The 22,409-nt window shown below is 42.2% G+C and overlaps 1 protein-coding gene across 1 annotated transcript in view; it reads left to right on the top strand.

Annotated features, from left to right (window-relative positions):
* LOC139758522 (putative lipid scramblase CLPTM1) overlaps window positions 1-22,409 on the top strand; it is a 192,902-nt gene that overhangs the window by 93,231 nt on the left and 77,262 nt on the right. The window contains 3 exon segments of the mRNA XM_071680042.1: window positions 5,672-5,806; window positions 5,809-5,846; window positions 19,796-20,039. Coding sequence (XP_071536143.1) covers window positions 5,672-5,806; window positions 5,809-5,846; window positions 19,796-20,039 — 417 coding nt within the window.

Here is a 22,409-nt window from a genome sequence, read left to right on the forward strand (position 1 = left end):
AAATTCTTTAGTTATATAAATAACGTATTGAAATTACATTTTTTTTTTTTTTTTTTTTATACTTTGTCGCTGTCTCCCGCGTTTGCGAGGTAGCGCAAGGAAACAGACGAAAGAAATGGCCCAACCCCCCCATACACATGTACATACACACGTCCACACACGCAAATATACATACCTACACAGCTTTCCATGGTTTACCCCGGACGCTTCACATGCCTTGATTCAATCCACTGACAGCACGTCAACCCCTGTATACCACATCGCTCCAATTCACTCTATTCCTTGCCCTCCTTTCACCCTCCTGCATGTTCAGGCCCCGATCACACAAAATCCTTTTCACTCCATCTTTCCACCTCCAATTTGGTCTCCCTCTTCTCCTCGTTCCCTTCACCTCCGACACATATATCCTCTTGGTCAATCTTTCCTCACTCATTCTCTCCATGTGCCCAAACCATTTCAAAACACCCTCTTCTGCTCTCTCAACCACGCTCTTTTTATTTCCACACATCTCTCTTACCCTTACGTTACTTACTCGATCAAACCACCTCACACCACACATTGTCCTCAAACATCTCATTTCCAGCACATCCATCCTCCTGCGCACAACTCTATCCATAGCCCACGCCTCGCAACCATACAACATTGTTGGAACTACTATTCCTTCAAACATACCCATTTTTGCTTTCCGGGATAATGTTCTCGACTTCCACACATTTTTCAAGGCTCCCAAAATTTTCGCCCCCTCCCCCACCCTATGATCCACTTCCGCTTCCATGGTTCCATCCGCTGACAGATCCACTCCCAGATATCTAAAACACTTCACTTCCTCCAGTTTTTCTCCATTCAAACTCACTCCCAATTGACTTGACCCTCAACCCTACTGTACCTAATAACCTTGCTCTTATTCACATTTACTCTTAACTTTCTTCTTCCACACACTTTACCAAACTCAGTCACCAGCTTCTGCAGTTTCTCACATGAATCGCCACCAGCGCTGTATCATCAGCGAACAACAACTGACTCACTTCCCAAGCTCTCTCATCCCCAACAGACTTCATACTTGCCCCTCTTTCCAAAACTCTTGCATTTACCTCCCTAACAACCCCATCCATAAACAAATTAAACAACCATGGGGACATCACACACCCCTGCCGCAAACCTACATTCACTGAGAACCAATCACTTTCCTCTCTTCCTACACGTACACAGCCTTACATCCTCGATAAAAACTTTTCACTGCTTCTAACAACTTGCCTCCCACACCATATATTCTTAATACCTTCCACAGAGCATCTCTATCAACTCTATCATATGCCTTCTCCAGATCCATAAATGCTACATACAAATCCATTTGCTTTTCTAAGTATTTCTCACATACATTCTTCAAAGCAAACACCTGATCCACACATCCTCTACCACTTCTGAAACCACACTGCTCTTCCCAATCTGAATGCTCTGTACATGCCTTCACCCTCTCAATCAAACCCACCCATATAATTTACCAGGAATACTCAACAAACTTATACCTCTGTAATTTGAGCACTCACTCTTATCCCCTTTGCCTTTGTACAATGGCACTATGCACGCATTCCGCCAATCTCAGGCACCTCACCATGAGTCATACATACATTAAATAACCTTACCAACCAGTCAACAATACAGTCACCCCCTTTTTTAATAAATTCCACTGCAATACCATCCAAACCTGCTGCCTTGCCGGCTTTCATCTTCCACAAAGCTTTTACTACCTCTTCTCTGTTTACCAAATCATTTTCCTAACCCTCTCACTTTGCACACCACCTCGACCCAAACACCCTATATCTGCCACTCTGTCATCAGACACATTCAACAAACCTTCAAAATACTCATTCCATCTCCTTCTCACATCACCACTACTTGTTATCACCTCCCCATTTACGCCCTTCACTGAAGTTCCCATTTGCTCCCTTGTCTTACGCACCCTATTTACCTCCTTCCAGAACATCTTTTTATTCTCCCTAAAATTTACTGATAGTCTCTCACCCCAACTCTCATTTGCCCTTTTTTTCACCTCTTGCACCTTTCTCTTGACCTCCTGTCTCTTTCTTTTATACTTCTCCCACTCAATTGCATTTTTTCCCTGCAAAAATCGTCCAAATGCCTCTCTCTTCTCTTCACTAATACTCTTACTTCTTCATCCCACCACTCACTACCCTTTCTAAACAGCCCACCTCCCACTCTTCTCATGCCACAAGCATCTTTTGCGCAATCCATCACTGATTCCCTAAATACATCCATTCCTCCCCCACTCCCCTTACTTCCATTGTTCTCACCTTTTTCCATTCTGTACACAGTCTCTCCTGATACTTCTTCACACAGGTCTCCTTCCCAAGCTCACTACTCTCACCACCTTCTTCACCCCAACACTCACTCTTCTTTTCTGAAAACCCATACTAATCTTCACCTTAGCCTCCACAAGATAATGATCAGACATCCCTCCAGTTGCACCTCTCAGCACATTGACATCCAAAAGTCTCTCTTTCGCACGCCTGTCAATTAACACGTAATCCAATAACGCTCTCTGGCCATCTCTCCTACTTACATAAGTATACTTATGTATATCTCGCTTTTTAAACCAGGTATTCCCAATCATCAGTCCTTTTTCAGCACATAAATCTACAAGCTCTTCACCATTTCCATTTACAACACTGAACACCCCATGCATACCAATTATTCCCTCAACTGTCACATTACTCACCTTTGCATTCAAATCACCCATCACTATAACCGGTCTCGTGCATCAAAACCGCTAACACACATCATTTAGCTGCTCCCAAACACTTGCCTCTCATGATCTTTCTTCTCATGCCCAGGTGCATATGCACCAATAATCACCCACCTCTCTCCATCAACTTTCAATTTTACCCATATTAATCGAGAATTTACTTTCTTACCATTCTATCACATACTCCCACAACTCCTGTTTCAGGAGTATTGCTACTCCTTCCCTTGCTCTTGTCCTCTCACTAACCCCTGACTTCACTCCCCAGACATTTCCAAAACCACTCTTCCCCTTTACCCTTGAGCTTCGTTTCACTCAGAGCCAAAATATCCAGGTTCCTTTCCTCAAACATACTACCTATCTCTCCTTTTTTCACATCTTGGTTACATCCACACACATTTAGGCACCCCACTCTGAGCCTTCGAGGAGGATGAGCACTCCCCGCGTGACTCCTTCTTCTGTTTCCCATTTTAGAAAGTTAATACAAGGAGGGGAGGATTTCCGGCCCCCGCTCCCGTCCCCTCTAGTCGCTTTCTACGACACGCGAGGAATACGTGGGAAGTATTCTTTCACCCCTATCCCCAGGGATAATATACATATATAATACACACACACACACACACACACACAACGCACACACACACACATATATATACATATGTTGTGTATATATAACATATATACACACATATGTATATAACAACACATATATATAACAAAGTTACATATGTTTTTATGTATTATGACCTAAGGAGGGATACATCATATGTTTAGCAGTGTTGCAGCCAGAGCATTTATTAATTTGATAAGCTCACAACACACATCCTCACACAAAAGATACTTGACATCACTCCCAACAATGATGATAAAAAGTGGTTGGCCAATTTCATAGTTGGCCACCATGGGAGTCACTTACAGTGACTCTACAAAACTCTACATTAGAGTTTCCCTAAGAAACAATTCTTTCTCCAACCTTCTTCAGTCTCTTTCTATATGACCTCCATTACTTTAAGCAAACCTCAACATGACAACATCCTGACACCACAGTAGTAGCAGCAAACATGCAGCATTACTTTACACAATTGGAACAATGGCTCTCTAAGAACAGTGTGTCCACATCTTCACACAAGCCTTCAATCATTAGTTTAACTCCAGACAGACATGAATCCATCTCCCTCTAGTCACCTTGAATGGAAAGTCACTGCCTTTGAACATAACACCAACTTTTGTAGGCATTACATAGGACACACATGGCATTAACTCCCCAAGCAATAACATCAACACAGAAGCAACACAAAACTAAATGCCCTTATAACACTAACTGGTATGAGATTGGAACAAGAAAAAACAAAATAATCCCTTAACATCCAGTATGAATAATTCATTTGCTTCACTTTACACCTAACCTGCTAGACTTCTACCTGCTCAAAAAGAAAAAAAAAAAAAAAGCAAACTATACAGAATAAGTACTCAGAACAACCATTGGCTGCCACTAACCACAACACTTAACATCTACAGAATGAACAAAGATCCTCCCATTATGGTCCCAACTCATACTTGGCACTCATTTCTATGCAACAGCACTAGACCCCTCCCATCTAAACTGCTCTATAACTATCCACAAACACCCAAGTGAAATACAAAGCTTACCCATATCTCACACTTCAGCAACCTCTAGTCACTGATCCCTCCAATCCCAACAAATATAACATTGGCAAAACACATACACAGTGAAACAACTCTTTAAGCACTAAACTCAGTCTTGAACTCCACCCCACCAAACATACCCCATGGGAAGCAGCACTCCCCAGACTAACACAGTTCCCAATCTCCATTCTACACTCATAGGCATCACCCATCCCTACAATACCACAAACACTGTCAACATATCCCAAGACCCTTCATGCCTATGATGTAACTACTTCAGTAAAGATGCTTGACACTTCTCACTCAGTTGCCTTGCACATAGATTCACACACTATTGCACTTTGTGATCAGTTGTCCTAAACAGTGGACATTGCTAGCTTCCTGAGTGCTGCAGGAGCCTCACACACATAGAAGGGACTCCAGGGGCAGGCCTCATAACTTGCATCCATTCTTTAGCTGTCATAAGTAACATACTAGAAATAACAGCCTCTTATCCACAAGTTTTCTTTAGTTTCCTCTGGCTGATTCTGCAGTAAGGATATACTAGATAACCAGTCAGGGGTTTTATGGATAACCTATTTTTTATGAATCATACAGATTTAGAGTATTTGGAATAATTGAAATGATTATGAGTGATAAAATTAAGGATCAGAATATTAAAGATTTTGAAGAATGATAAGGGATAAGTGAATAAAGGAAGAGTAATGTGGGGTATTATGATTGCAGTAGAAACATAAAGATGCAGTTAAAGATAGGTGAAGGTAGAGTGTTGTACATAACATTTACAATATTGATTTCAGAGTTGATGAGGGACACAAAAGTGGTAAAATGAGATTTTATGAGGTATTTCATGTAAGACTCTGGTTGTGGAGAACTAGTATTTCAATGAGAATCATTAATAAAAGGAAGAAAGAATGTCTTTTTCATTAAGGGCATGTAAATCACTTATGATGTAGTTTAAAAAATTAGTTTCAATATATTTATTAGTACCATCGGAATATGTGGCAAAATTCATGTGAAGATTGGAAGAAAATTAGAATGCTGTGAATCAGATTTTTAATGTTCTTGGACAGAGGTTGTATAATTTATTTTGATAACATGAGAAGTTTGTTGATAAATACACATAGAATTAGTTTTTTGCATTTAGTAGATTTTAGGTACTGCAGGATGCATTTCAGATTGAATGTTGGTAAGTTATAGTGAATGTTCGCTACTAGCAGTGAAATTAAGGAATAACTCCTAATTAATTTATTGTACTCTCAGATATTCAGTTCTGGAATAACCGTGAGAGTCTTGAAGGTCTGTCGGTGCGATCGTTTTCTTCAAGTGTGTTCCAGTCAATCATAGTGCTTCTTTATGTCCTGGACAATGAGACTAACTTTGTCATCAAGGTGCTTGCTTCATAGGACTTGGCATTGAGCTTTGGAAGATTACCAAGGTAACCAAACCCAAGACTTTTGGATCCCAAACTGATACAATATTTTGTTAATTTTCTTGTTAAATAGCATCATATATCCCTGTGCATGGGGACAAAAAATGCTACCCATATATCTCGGGCTTGAGTTTGAATTGAGAAAATTGGAGGAATGAGGTGTTTTAGGTACTTGCGAGTGGCCATGGCAGAGAAGGAACCATGGAAGTGGAAGCGAGTCACAGAGTGAGTGAGGGGTGAAGATTGTGGAAGCATTGAAAATGTGTGGAAAGAGAATCTTTTCTGTTAGGGTAAAAATGAATATGTTTGAAGGCATAATAGTCACAAGTTTGATGTCTGAAAGTGAGGTATTGGCAGTAGATGAAAGTTTGGATAAGGGTAGATGCATTGAAAATGAAGTTTTTGGAACTATTTGGTGTGATGTGATTTGATTATGTAATGAAAGGGTAAGTATATTATTTATTTATTTATTATATTTGCTCGCTGTTTCCCATGTCAGTGAGGTAGCGCCAGAAAAGAGACAAAGAATGCCCATCCACTCATATACAGATATATATATATATATATATATATGTTCTTAAATGCCCATAACATACACATATTTTATTTATATTTTGCTTTGTCGCTGTCTCCCGCGTTTGCGAGGTAGCGCAAGGAAACAGACAAAAAAATGGCCCAACCCACCCCCATACACAATGTTATATACATACACGTCACACACGCAAATGTACACACCCATACATCCCAATGTACACACATATATACACACACAGACACACCATATATACCCATGCACACAATTCACACTGCTTGCCTTTATTCATTCCCATCGCCACCTCACACACACATGGAATACCATCCCCCTCCCCCCTCATGTGTGCGAGGTAGCACTAGGAAAAGACAACAAAGGCCCATTCGTTCACTAACCCAGTCTCCAGCTGTCACGCAATAATGCCCGAAACCACAGCTCCCTTTCTACATCCAGGCCCCACACACAACTTTCCATGGCTTACCCCAGACGCTTCACATGCCCTGATTCAATCCACTGACAGCACGTCAACCCCAGTATACCACATCGATCCAATTCACTCTATTCCTTGCCCTCCTTACCCCCTCCTGCATGTTTCAGGCCCCAATCACACAAAATCTTTTTCACTCCATCTTTCCATCTCCAATTTGGTCTCCCACTTCTCCTCGTTCCTCCACCTCCGACACATATTCCTCTTGTCAATCTTTCATCACTCATTCTCTCCATGTGCCCAAACCATTTCAAAATAACCCTCTTCTGCTGTCTCAACCACGCTCTTTTTAATTTCCACACATCTCTCTTACCCTTACATACTTACTCGAATCAAACCACCTCACACCACACATTGTCCTCAAACATCTCATTTCCAGCACATCCACCCTCCTGTGCACAACTCTATCCATAGCCCATGCCTCGCAAACCATACAACATTGTTGGAACCACTATTCCTTCAAACATAGCCATTTTTTGCTTTCCGAGATAATGTTCTCGACTTCCACACATTCTTCAAGGCTCCCAGGATTTTCGCCCCCTTCCCCACTCTATGATTCACTTCCACTTCCATGGTTCCATCCGCTGCCAGATCCACTCCCAGATATCTAAAACACTTTACTTCCTCCAGTTTTTCTCCATTCAAACTTACCTTCCCAATTGACTTGAACCCTCAACCCTACTGCACCTAATAACCTTGCTCTTTTCACATTACTCTTAACTTCTTCTTTCACACACTTCACCAAACTCAGTCACCAGCTTCTGAAGTTTCTCACATGAATCAGCCACCAGCGCTGTATCAATCAGCGAACAACAACTGACTCACTTCCCAAGCTCTCTCATCCACAACAGACTTCATAACTTGCCCCTCTTTTCCAAAACTCTTGCATTCACCTCCCTAACAACCCCATACATACACATAAACATACATATACATACAAGAGGGTGACAGGCTTGCAAGAAATAGAGTGAATTGGAACGATGTGTATACTGGGGTCAACATCTACCAATGGACTGAACAGAGCATGTGAAACATCTGGGGTAAACTATGGAAAGGTCTATAGGGCCTAGATGTGGTTAGGGAGCTGTGGTTTTGGTGCATTGCCATGACAGCTAGAGACTGAGTGTGAATGAATGTGGCCTTTTTGTCTGTCTTCCTGGCACTACCAAACTGAAGTAGTGGTAGCAATGCTGTCCCTGTGGGCAGGGTGGTGCCAGGAATGGATGAAGGCATGCAAGTATGAATATGTACATGTGTATATATGTTTGTGTCTGTATATGTGTATAGTGCTTGCATAGGTGTGTATTATATATTTTATTTTATTTATTTTGCTTTGTCGCTGTCTCCCGCGTTTGCGAGGTAGCGCAAGGAAACAGACAAAAGAAATGGCCCAACCCACCCCCATACACATGTAAAACATACACATCCACACACGCAAATATACATTACCTATACATCTCAATGTACACATATAATATACACACACAGACATATACATATATACACATGTACATAATTCATACTGTCTGCCTTTATTTATTCCCATCGCCACCGCGCACACACGGGAATAACATCCCCCTCCCCCCTTCGTGTGCGAGGTAGCGCTAGGAAAAGACAACAAGGCCCCATTCATTCACACTCAGTCTCTAGCTGTCTTTGTAATAATGCACCGAAACCACAGCTCCCTTTCCACATCCAGCCCCACACAACTTCCATGGTTTACCCCAGACGCTTCACATGCCCTGGTTCAATCCATTGACAGCACGTCGACCCAGTATACCACATCGTTCCAATTCACTCTATTCCTTGCACGCCTTTCACCCCTCCTGGATGTTCAGGCCCCGATCACTCAAAATCATTTTCACTCCATCTTTCCCACCTCCAATTTGGTCTCCCACTTCTCCTCGTTCCCTCCACCTCTGACACATATATCCTCTTAGTCAATCTTTTCCTCACTCATTCTCTCCATGTGACCAAACCATTTCAAAACACCCTCTTCTACTCTCTCAACCATACTCTTTTTATTACCACACATCTCTCTTATCCTATTATTACTTACACGATCAAACCACCGCACACATATTGTCCTCAAACATCTCATTTCCAGCACATCCACCCTCCTGCGCACAACTCTATCCATAGCCCACGCCTCGCAGCCATACAACATTGTTGGAACCCCTATTCCTTCAAACATAGCCATTTTTGCTTTCGGAGATAATGTTCTCGACTTCCACACATTCTTCAAGGCTCCCAGAATTTTTGCCCCCTCCCCCATCCTATGATTCACTTCCGCTTCCATGGTTCCATCCGCTGCCAAATCCACTCCCAGATATCTAAAACACTTCATTTCCTCCAGTTTTTCTACATTCAAACTTACCTCCCAACTGACTTAGCTCTCAACCCTACTGTACCTAATAATCTTACTCTTATTCACATTTACTCTCAACTTTTTTCGTTCACCACACTTTACCAAACTCAGTCACCAGCTTCTGCAGTTTCTCACATGAATCAGCCACCAGAGCTGTATCATCAGCGACAACAACTGACTCACTTCCCAAGCTCTCTCATCCACAACAGACTGCATACTTGCCCCTCTTTCCAAAACACTTGCATTCACCTCCCTAACAACCCCATCCATAACAAATTAACAACCATGGAGACATCACACGCCCCTGCCGCGAACCTACATTCACTGAGAACCAATCACTTTCCTCTCGTCCTACATGTACACATGCCTTACATCCTTGATAAAAACTTATCACTGCTTCTAACAACTTGCCTCCCACACCATATATTCTTAATACCTTCCACAAGCATCTCTATCAACCCCATCATATGCCTTCTCCAGATCCATAAATGCTACATATAAATCCATTTGCTTTTCTAAGTATTTCTCACATACATTCTTCAAAGCAAACACCTGATCCACACATCCTCTACCACTTCTGAAACCACACTGCTCTTCCCCAATCTGATGCTCTGTACATGCCTTCACCCTCTCAATCAATACCCTCCCATATAATTTACCAGGAATACTCAACAAACTTATACCTCTGTAATTTGAGCACTCACTCTTATCCCCTTTGCCTTTGTACAATGGCACTATGCAAGCATTCCGCCAATCCTCAGGCACCTCACCATGAATCATACATACATTAAATAACCTTACCAAACAGTCAACAATACAGTCACCCCCTTTTTAGATAAATTCCACTGCAATACCATCCAAACCGCTGCCTTGCCGGCTTTCATCTTCCGCAAAGCTTTTACTACCTCTTCTCTGTTTACCAAATCATTTTCCCGAACCCTCTCACTTTGCACACCACCTCGACCAAAACACCCTATATCTGTCACTCTATCATCAAACACATTCAACAAACCTTCAAAATACTCACTCCATCTCCTTCTCACATCACCACTACTTGTTATCACCTCCCCATTAGCCCCCTTCACTGAAGTTCCCATTTGCTCCCTTGTCTTACGCACTTTATTTACCTCCTTCCAAAACATCTTTTTATTCTCCCTAAAATTTAATGATACTCTCTCACCCCAACTCTCATTTGCCCTCTTTTTCACCTCTTGCACCTTTCTCTTGACCTCCTGCCTCTTTCTTTTATACATCTCCACGTCATTTGCATTTTTTCCCTGCAAAAATCGTCCAAATGCCTCTCATTTCTCTTTCACTAATAATCTTACTTCTTCATCCCACCACTTCACTACCCTTTCTAATCAGCCCACCTCCCACGCTTCTCATGCCACAAGCATATTTTGCGCAAGCCATCACTGCTTCCCTAAATACATCCCATTCCTCCCCCACTCCCCTTACCGTCCTTTGTTCTCACCTTTTTCCATTCTGTACTCAGTCTCTCCTGGTACTTCCTCACACAAGTCTCCTTCCCAAGCCACTTACTCTCACCACTCTCTCACCCCAACATTCGCTCTTTCATTTCTGAAAACTTTCTACAAATCTTCACCTTCGCCTCCACAAGATAATGAATCAGACATCCCTCCAGTTGCACCTCTCAGCACATTAACATCCAAAAGTCTCTCTTTCATGCGCCTATCAAATTAACACGTAATCCAATAACGCTCTCATGGCCATCTCTCCTACTTACATATATATACTTATGTATATCTCTCTTTTTAAACCAGGTATTCCCAATCACCAGTCCTTTTCAGCACATAATCTACAAGCTCTTCAACATTTCCATTTACAACACTGAACACCCCATGTATACCAATTATTCCTCAACTGCCACATTACTCACCTTTGCATTCCCAAATCAACCCATCACATAAACCCGGTCCTTGTGCATCAAAACCATTAACACGCTCATTCAGCTGCTCCCAAAAACACACTTGCTTCTCATGATCTTTCTTCTCATGCCCAGGTGCATTGCACCAATAATCACCCATTCTCTCTCCATCAACTTTCAGTTTTACCCATATCAATCTAGAGTTTACTTTCTTACACTCTAATACATATACTCCCACCACTCTCCTGTTTCAGGAGTAGTGCTACTCCTTCCCCTTGCTCTTGTCCTCTAACTAAACCCCTGACTTTACTCCCAAACCACTCTCCCCTTACCCTTGACTTCGTTTCACTCAGATCCAAACATCCAGGTCCTTTCCTCAAACATACTGCCTATCTCTCCTTTTTTCTCATACTGTTACATCCACACACATTTAAGACACCCCAATCTGAGCCTTCGAAGAGGATGAGCACTCCCCTGCTGGACTCCTTCTTCTGTTTCCCCTTTTAGAAGGAGAGGGTTTCTAGCCCGCCCTCCCTTCCGTCCCCTTTAGTTGCCTTCTACAACACATGAGGAATGCGTGGGAAGTATTCTTTCTCCCCTATCCCAGGGATAATAATAATAATAATTTATTATTTTATTTTGCTTTTGTCACTGTCTCCCGCGTTTGCGAGGTAGCGCAAGGAACAGACGAAAAAATGGCCCCACCCACCCCCATAACACACATAATACATACACGTCCCCCACACATAAATATACATACCATACATCTCAATGTACACATATATATACACACACAGACATATCATATATACACATGCACACAATTCACACTCTGCCTTTATTCATCCCATCGCCACTCTTCGCCACACATGGAATAACATCCCCCTCCCCCCTCATGTGTGCGAGGTAGCACTAGGAAGAGACAACAGAGGCCCCATCGTTCAACACTCAGTCTCTAGCTGTCATGGCAATAATGCCCGAAACCACACGTCGACCTCGGTATACCACATCGATCCAATTCACTCTATTTCCTTGCCCACCTTTCACCCTCCTGCATGTTCAGGCCCCGATCACTCAGAAGCTTTTTCACTCCATCTCTCCCACCTCCAATTTGGTCTCCCACTTCTCCTCGTTCCCTCCACCTCTGACACATATATCCTCTTAGTCAATCTTTCCTCACTCATTCTCTCCATGTGACCAAACCATTTCAAAACACCCTCTTCTACTCTCTCAACCATACTCTTTTTATTACCACACATCTCTCTTATCCTATTATTACTTACACGATCAAACCACCTCACACATATTGTCCTCAAACATCTCATTTCCAGCACATCCACCCTCCTGCGCACAACTCTATCCATAGCCCACGCCTCGCAGCCATACAACATTGTTGGAACCCCTATTCCTTCAAACATAGCCATTTTTGCTTTCGGAGATAATGTTCTCGACTTCCACACATTCTTCAAGGCTCCCAGAATTTTTGCCCCCTCCCCCATCCTATGATTCACTTCCGCTTCCATGGTTCCATCCGCTGCCAAATCCACTCCCAGATATCTAAAACACTTCATTTCCTCCAGTTTTTCTACATTCAAACTTACCTCCCAACTGACTTAGCTCTCAACCCTACTGTACCTAATAATCTTACTCTTATTCACATTTACTCTCAACTTTTTTCGTTCACACACTTTACCAAACTCAGTCACCAGCTTCTGCAGTTTCTCACATGAATCAGCCACCAGAGCTGTATCATCAGCGACAACAACTGACTCACTTCCCAAGCTCTCTCATCCACAACAGACTGCATACTTGCCCCTCTTTCCAAAACACTTGCATTCACCTCCCTAACAACCCCATCCATAAACAAATTAAACAACCATGGAGACATCACACGCCCCTGCCGCGAACCTACATTCACTGAGAACCAATCACTTTCCTCTCGTCCTACATGTACACATGCCTTACATCCTTGATAAAAACTTATCACTGCTTCTAACAACTTGCCTCCCACACCATATATTCTTAATACCTTCCACAGAGCATCTCTATCAACCCCATCATATGCCTTCTCCAGATCCATAAATGCTACATATAAATCCATTTGCTTTTCTAAGTATTTCTCACATACATTCTTCAAAGCAAACACCTGATCCACACATCCTCTACCACTTCTGAAACCACACTGCTCTTCCCCAATCTGATGCTCTGTACATGCCTTCACCCTCTCAATCAATACCCTCCCATATAATTTACCAGGAATACTCAACAAACTTATACCTCTTTAATTTGAGCACTCACTCTTATCCCCTTTGCCTTTGTACAATGGCACTATGCAAGCATTCCGCCAATCCTCAGGCACCTCACCATGAATCATACATACATTAAATAACTTTATGAAACAGTCAACAATATCGTCACCCCTTTTTTGATAAATTCCACTGCAATACCATCCAAACCCGCTGCCTTGCCGGCTTTCATCTTCCGCAAAGCTTTTACTACCTCTTCTCTGTTTACCAAATCATTTTCCCGAACCTTCTCACTTTGCACACCACCACGACCAAAACACCCTATATCTGTCACTCTATCATCAAACACATTCAACAAACCTTCAAAATACTCACTCCATCTCCTTCTCACATCACCACTACTTGTTATCACCTCCCCATTAGCCCCCTTCACTGAAGTTCCCATTTGTTCCCTTGTCTTACGCACTTTATTTACCTCCTTCCAAAACATCTTTTTGTTCTTCCTAAAATTTAATGATACTCTCTCACCCCAACTCTCATTTGCCCTCTTTTTCACCTCTTGCACCTTTCTCTTGACCTCCTGCCTCTTTCTTTTATACATCTCCTAGTCATTTGCATTATTTCCCTGCAAAAATCGTCCAAATGCCTCTCATTTCTCTTTCACTAATAATCTTACTTCTTCATCCCACCATTCACTACCCTTTCTAATCTGCCCACCTCCCACGCTTCTCATGCCACAAGCATATTTTGCGCAAGCCATCACTGCTTCCCTAAATACATCCCTTTCCTCCCCCACTCCCCTTACGTCCTTTGTTCTCACCTTTTTCCATTCTGTATTCAGTCTCTCCTGGTACTTCCTCACACAAGTCTCCTTCCCAAGCTCACTTACTCTCACCACTCTCTTCACCCCAACATTCGCTCTTCTTTTCTGAAAACTTTCTACAAATCTTCACCTTCGCCTCCACAAGATAATGATCAGACATCCCTCCAGTTGCACCTCTCAGCACATTAACATCCAAAAGTCTCTCTTTCATGCGCCTATCAATTAACACGTAATCCAATAACGCTCTCTGGCCATCTCTCCTACTTACATATATATACTTATGTATATCTCTCTTTTTAAACCAGGTATTCCCAATCACCAGTCCTTTTTCAGCACATGAATCTACAAGCTCTTCAACATTTCCATTTACAACACTGAACACCCCATGTATACCAATTATTCCCTCAACTGCCACATTACTCACCTTTGCATTCAAATCACCCATCACTATAACCCGGTCTTGTGCATCAAAACCATTAACACGCTCATTCAGCTGCTCCCAAAACACTTGCTTCTCATGATCTTTCTTCTCATGCCCAGGTGCATATGCACCAATAATCACCCATCTCTCTCCATCAACTTTCAGTTTTACCCATATCAATCTAGAGTTTACTTTCTTACACTCTATCATATACTCCCACCACTCCTGTTTCAGGAGTAGTGCTACTCCTTCCCTTGCTCTTGTCCTCTAACTAACCCCTGACTTTACTCCCAAACCACTCTTCCCCTTTACCCTTGAGCTTCGTTTCACTCAGATCCAAAACATCCAGGTTCCTTTCCTCAAACATACTGCCTATCTCTCCTTTTTTCTCATACTGGTTACATCCACACACATTTAGACACCCCAATCTGAGCCTTCGAAGAGGATGAGCACTCCCCGCGTGACTCCTTCTTCTGTTTCCCCTTTTAGAAGGAGAGGGTTTCTAGCCCGCCGCTCCCGTCCCCTTTAGTTGCCTTCTACAACACATGAGGAATGCGTGGGAAGTATTCTTTCTCCCCTATCCCCAGGGATAATAATAATAATAATTTATTATTTTATTTTGCTTTGTCACTGTCTCCCGCGTTTGCGAGGTAGCGCAAGGAAACAGACGAAATAAATGGCCCAACCCACCCCCATACACACATATATACATACACGTCCCCACACATAAATATACATACCCATACATCTCAATGTACACATATATATACACACACAGACATATACATATATACACATGCACACAATTCACACTCTGCCTTTATTCATTCCCATCGCCACTTCGCCACACATGGAATAACATCCCCCTCCCCCCTCATGTGTGCGAGGTAGCACTAGGAAGAGACAACAGAGGCCCCATTCGTTCACACTCAGTCTCTAGCTGTCATGCAATAATGCCCGAAACCACACGTCGACCTCGGTATACCACATCGATCCAATTCACTCTATTCCTTGCCCACCTTTCACCCTCCTGCATGTTCAGGCCCCGATCACTCAGAAGCTTTTTCACTCCATCTCTCCACCTCCAATTTGGTCTCCCACTTCTCCTCGTTCCCTCCACCTCCGACACTTATATCCTCTTGGTCAATCTTTCCTCACTCATTCTGTCCATGTGCCCAAACCATTTCAAAACATCCTCTTCTGCTCTCTCAACCACGCTCTTCTTATTTCCACACATCTCTCTTACCCTTACATTACTTACTCGATCAAACCACCTCACACCACATATTGTCCTCAAACATCTCATTTCCAGCACATCCACCCTCCTGTGCACAACTCTATCCTTAGCCCACGTCTCGCAACCATACAATATTGTTGGAACCACTATTCCTTCAAACATAGCCATTTTTGCTTTCGGAGATAATGTTCTCGACTTCCACACATTCTTCAAGGCTCCAAGGATTTTCGCTCCCTCCCCCACCCTATGATTCGCTTCCGCTTCCATGGTTCCATCTGCTGCCAGATCCATTCCCAGATATGTAAAACACTTTACTTCCTCCAGTTTTTCTCCATTCAAATTTACCTCCCAATTGACTTGACCCTCAACCCTGCTGTACCTAATAACCTTGCTCTTATTCACATTTACTTTTAACTTTCTTCTTTCACACACTTTACCAAACTCAGTCACCAGCTTCTGAAGTTTCTCACATGAATCAGCCACTAGCGCTGTATCATCAGCGAACAACAACTGACTCACTTTCCAAGTTCTCTCATCCCCAACAGACTGCATACTTGCCCCTCTTTCCAAAACTCTTGCATACACCTCCCTAACGACCCCATCCATAAACAAATTAAACAACCATGGAGACATCACACACCCCTGCCGCAAACCTACATTCACTGAGAACCAGTCACTTTCCTCTCTTCCTACACGTACACATGCCTTACATCCTCGATAAAAACTTATCACTGCTTCTAACAACTTGCCTCCCACACCATATATTCTTAGTACCTTCCACAGAGCATCTCTATCAACTCTATCATATGCCTTCTCCAGATCCATAAATGCTGCATAAAATCCATAATAATAATAATAATTAATAATGATAATAATAAAAATAATAATAATAATAATGATAATAATAATAATAATAATAATAATAATAATAATAATAATGATACATACCAACATGTACATGCACAAACACAGACATACACATGTACATAATCATGCTTGCCTTCAAGAAACAGCAACGCTACCCCCTGCTTCTGTGAGGTAGCGCTAGGAAAACAGTCAAAAAAGGCCACATTCGTTCATACATACATATTTGCCATTTCCCGTGTTTGCAGGGTAGCATTAAGAACAGAGGACTGAGCCTTAGAGGGAATATCCTCACTTGGCCCCCTCTCTGTTCTTTTATTTTGGAAAAAGTAAAAATGGGAGGGGAGGATTCCCACTCCACTTCCTCGACTTTTAATTGCCTTCTAAAACACACAGGGAATAGGTGGGAAGTATTCTTTCTCCCCTATCCCAGGGATATATTTATTTACTTTATTTATTACATGTAATTGCTGTTTCCTACGTCAGCGAGGTAGCGCCAGGAAACAGACAAAAAAATGGCCCTCCAGTCATATACATGTATATATATACATAAGCACCCATATACACATACTTATCACCATATAAGTACACATACACAGACATAAACATATATGTGCATGTACACATTCATACTTGCTTGCTTTCATCCATTACTGGCACTACCAGCACTACCCTGCCCCACAAGAAGCAGCAATCACTAACCCCCCGCTTGAGTTAGGTAGCACCAGGAAAACATAAAGGTCACATTCGTTCGCACTCAGTCTCTAGCTTTCATATGTAATGCACCAAAACTGCAGCTCCCTGTCCACAACCAGACCCCACAGACCTTTCCATGGTTTATCCCAGACGCTTCACATGCCCTGGTTGAGTCAATTGACAGCACGTCGATCCCGATATACCACATTGTTCCAATTCACTCTATTCCTTGCATGGCTCTCACTCTCCTGTATGTTCAGGCCCCGATCGCCCCAAATTTTCTTTACTCCATCCTTCCACCTTCATTTTGGTCTCCCACTTCTCCTTGTTCCTTCCACATCTGACACATACCCTCTATGTCAATTGATCCTCACTCATTCTCTCCATATGTTCATAAAAAAGGCCACATTCGTTCACACTCAGTCTCTAGCTATCGTGTGTAATGCACCAAAACTGCAACTCCCTATCCACATCCAGGCCCCACAGACCTTTCCATGGTTTATCCCAGACGCTTCACATGCCCTGGTTCAGTCCATTGACAGCACGTCGATCTCAGCATACCACACCGTTCCAATTCACTCCATTCCTTGCACGGCTCTTGCTCTCCTGTATGTTCAGGCCCCGATCACCCAAAATCTTTTTTACTCCATCCTTCCACCTTCATTTTGGTCCCCCACTTCTCCTTGTTCCTTCCACATCTGACACATATACCCTCTATGTCAATCTATCCTCACTCATTCTCTCCATATGTCCAAACCATTTCAACACACCCTCTTCTGCTCTTTCAGCCACACTTTTTATTTCCACACATCTTGCTTACCTTTTCATTAGTTACTCTATCAAACCACCTCACTCAACATATTGTCCTCAAACATTTCATTTCCAACACATCCACCCTTCTCCATACAACCCTTTCTATAGCCCATGCCTCACAACCATATAACAGTGTTGGAAATACTATTCCTTCAAACATACCCATTTTTGCTTTCCGCGATAACGTTCTCTCCTTCCATACACTCTTCATCACTCCCAGAACCTTTGCCCCTTCCCTCACCAAGTGACTCACTTCCACATCCATGGTTCCATCCACTGCTAAGTCCACACCTAGATATATAAAACACTTCACTTCTCTTCCTCCAATTTTTTTCCATTCAAACTTAAATCCCAGTTAACTTGTCCCTCAACCTTACTGAACCTAATGATCTTGTTCTTATTCACATATACTCTCAATTCTGTGAGAAAACTTTCTCCTTTCGCACACTTTTCCAGACTCAGTCACCAACTCCTGCAGTTTCTCACATGAATCAGCCACTAGAGCTGTATCATCGGTGAACAACAACTGACTCACTTCCCATGGCCCCTCATCCCAACAGACTGCATACTTGCCCCTGTCTTCAAAACCCATGCATTTACCACCCCATCCATAAACAAATTTAACAACCATGGGGACGTCACACACCCCTACTACAAACCGACATTCACTGGGAACGAATCACTCTCCTCTCTTCCTACTCATACACCTGCCTTACATCCTTGGTAAAAACTTTTCACTGCTTCTAGCAACTTACCTCCCACACCATATACTCTTAAAACCTTCCACAAAGCATCTCTATCAACTCTATCATATGCCTTCTCCAGATCCATAATTGCCACATACAAATCCATCTGTTTTCTAAGTATTTCTCGCATACATTTTTCAGAGCAAACACTTGATCCATACATCCTCTACCACTTCAGAAACTACACTGCTCTTCCCCAATCGGATGCTCTGTACATGCCTTCACCTTCTCAATCAATACCCTCCCATATAATTTCCCAAGGATACTCAACAAATTTATGTCTCTGTTGTTTGAATGCTCACCTTTATCCCCTTTGCCTCATTTCCAGTATTTAACAGGCTATGCTTATTGGTGAACTAGGCTTTTGTTTGAGCAGTATTCCGTATCACCTTTCATAGGTATAGGCACAATAGTTGTGCAGTTTTTTCTGTTTCTTTTCATACCCAAACATCCTCCTGAATAACCTACTCTTTCTACTCAGTGACCATTACTGTTTATAAGTATTTCTTGAAAATTTAGATAGTTTTGTAATTCCCCAGTGAATGCTTCTTTCATGCCTATTTAGACTTCATCCTGAAATTTTTTTTTGATGGTGAGGTGTTTATGAAAGAGAGATACAGATATGGATCAATTTTTTTGAAATTTGAAAACTGGAATGTTGAAGGTATTCTGCTGGATTTACTCTGTTTACAGAAAATAACATATATGATGTATGTAAAAGGGTTGTATAACAGAACCTGAATTACCAAGGCTTCTTCTTTGTCTAAGGCCAGTTGGTTTACATTTGCACTCTTTTCAAGAATTCTTTTATTTATTTTTTGTTTTGTTTACCAGGTGACAGATGTCTCGCTGAACTACGAGAAGAGAGTGTTGGGTATTCCTACAATCAAGTTTACTGACAAGAGAACTTATATCCACTCCAATACAAAGCAGTATGATGAACTAGCTTTCCGGTACCTTTCCGTGGTACTGTTTCCTCTCTTGGGGGGATACTGTATATATTCCCTTTTATACCATGAACATAAGGGATGGTACTCCTTTGTGCTTTCCATGCTTTATGGCTTCCTCCTAACTTTCGGTACGTATCCCATATGCCTGTAACCTTTTTCCACTTTACAAGATGGTGAAAGGACAAAATATACAAATATACCATAAATCACTGCCGCTCACATTCAGTCATTCTCATCCACCTTGCCATCTCCAATCATCCATTACACACAGTCCTTGCTTTATGCAGGATTACTGTATAGGATTTCAGTATTATGCAAGGAACCTACTTATACCAGAATCTCTTTTAAAGTGGTCAAAAATATGCTACCATGTGGGTTTGTGCAGGACAAAGTGTGCCAAGACCTCACTGCAGAATGGGAGATGGAGTAAGCGTGGGTCCTGGGCGGAGCACGCCATGCTCTTGCTAGCAGATCAGTCTCACAGTTACCACCATTGTGTGTGGATCTGTGCTGCGCTGCTTGTGTGATTTGGTTATACCTCCAAATGTGATTTTCCTGCAACCTGCCTTGTTTGTGTTTGTTTATGGGGCATCCGACATCCAGCAACACCTTCTAAATCCAGAACCAGCAATTAAGTGGTAGAGAACCTCCCTGATCTTAGAAATGAAGCTAGAAATCATATGATATGCTGGTGCTGGTGAAGTAGCATCAGCATGGTAAAAAGTGGACCAACATTTCTGTGAAGATTAGTGAGTGGAGTAAGCGTGGGTCTTAGCTAGGGTGCATCATGTTTGCGCCAGCAGGTCAGTATCACAGTTATCACCATTGTATGTGGAACTCTGCTGCTTGGATGATTTGGTTGCAGCTACTGATGTGATTATCCTGCAACCTGATGTGTTTTTTGTGTTTTTTTCTGGCATCTAAACTTTCAGTGACATCTACCCAAGAACCTGCGGTTAAATGGAAGAGAATCTCTCTGACCATAGAAATGAAGCTAGTAAACTTATGACTTGCTGATGCTGGGGAGGGAGCTTCAGTGTGGTAGAAAGTGGGCCAAAACTTTAATGAGGGTTGGTGGGTGGAATAAATGTGGGTCCTGGATGGAACATGCCACATCCCTGCTGGAGAGCAAGTCTCACAGTTACTGCCTTTGTGTGCAGATCTGTGCTACTTGTACAGTTTTGGTATGCTTGCTAATTTCCAACAACCTGCTGTGCTTGTGTTTGTTAATATGTCAACCAAATGCCCAGCAACATCTACCCCAGAACCAACAGTTAGATAGAAGAGAACCTCTGTTTATCTATATCTCTGATGCCTGTTCCAAATGGAACTCCCTCAAAGGGGAGGCCACAGGAACAGTCTCCATAATTAAAGAACTCCAGTGCTGCTTCTTAGCCTTTTATGCATCACCATTAACAGGCCATTGGCAAAGGGCAACTGTGGCGCAGTGTTTGCAGAGGCTCCTTCATAATTTTACTAATGACTACTCAATCTAATGTTCTACCTACTACTTCTACCTAATGTTCCTACCCAATGTTTGTACCTAATGGTCCTGCCTAAATGTCCCTACCTACTACTTCTGTCTACTGCTCCTACCATTTTGCCAAAAGGCAGGAATAGCACACAGTGCTTACTGCAGGAAAATGTATAGTTGTGAAGAATAAGCTGAGTGAGTTAAGTGTAGGCAAGTGTTACAAATGACAAGGAGAGATTGTATATTTGTAGACAGAATGCCAGTAGTCCACATGTTAGTGAGGCAACTTCACAAATGCTAAAGTGCTGGCTCACAATGCAGATTTCACTAATCCTCCTGATACCCAGGCAGGTAGTACTGGTAATATACCTCCCTGGTTGTTGGCTGCCTACCACAGAAATGAAGCTAGAAATTGAATGATGCACTAATGCTGGTGAGGGAACATCACAGCACAGTAGAAAGTGTGCCAAAATTTTGTGTATACCTGCTAATGTGATTGTAATGCATCTAATGTGTTTTTGCTTGGTAACACGTCATCCAAACATCCAGCAACATTTATCCAAGAACCAGTAATTAAATAGAAGAGAACTCTGACCTAAGGAAAAAAGTTAGAAAGCGTATGAGGGACTGATGGTGGTGAGGGAACATTAGCGCTTGGGTGTGCTTACAACCTGGGCAGATCTACAATTGCAATATAAAGAAGAATGCAGAGAAAATTTGAAATACTGTGGTCCACTCTTCTTTCTTTGCCAAGGTAACCACAAGGATTAGAAATCCACTTATGGAGATGGGGAAAATGCTCTCGTTATACATAGAACATGATCAGAACAGCAAAAAGCCACCTTAATAACCTTTAGTTCAGATCTAAAACTCTTAATGTTCATGACTCTTTATGTAAAGAAAAGTATCTAGCTGAGCCAGAGCCATTTCAAGTGAGTAAAGGTTGGGTAGATTAAGTTTATTCATTGTAAGAATCTACATAACATGAAGTTAACAGAAGAGTCCACCAATGCCAACCACAAAG

This window comes from Panulirus ornatus, chromosome 30, assembly GCF_036320965.1.
Source record: "Panulirus ornatus isolate Po-2019 chromosome 30, ASM3632096v1, whole genome shotgun sequence".
Taxonomy (NCBI): Eukaryota; Metazoa; Arthropoda; class Malacostraca; order Decapoda; family Palinuridae; genus Panulirus; species Panulirus ornatus.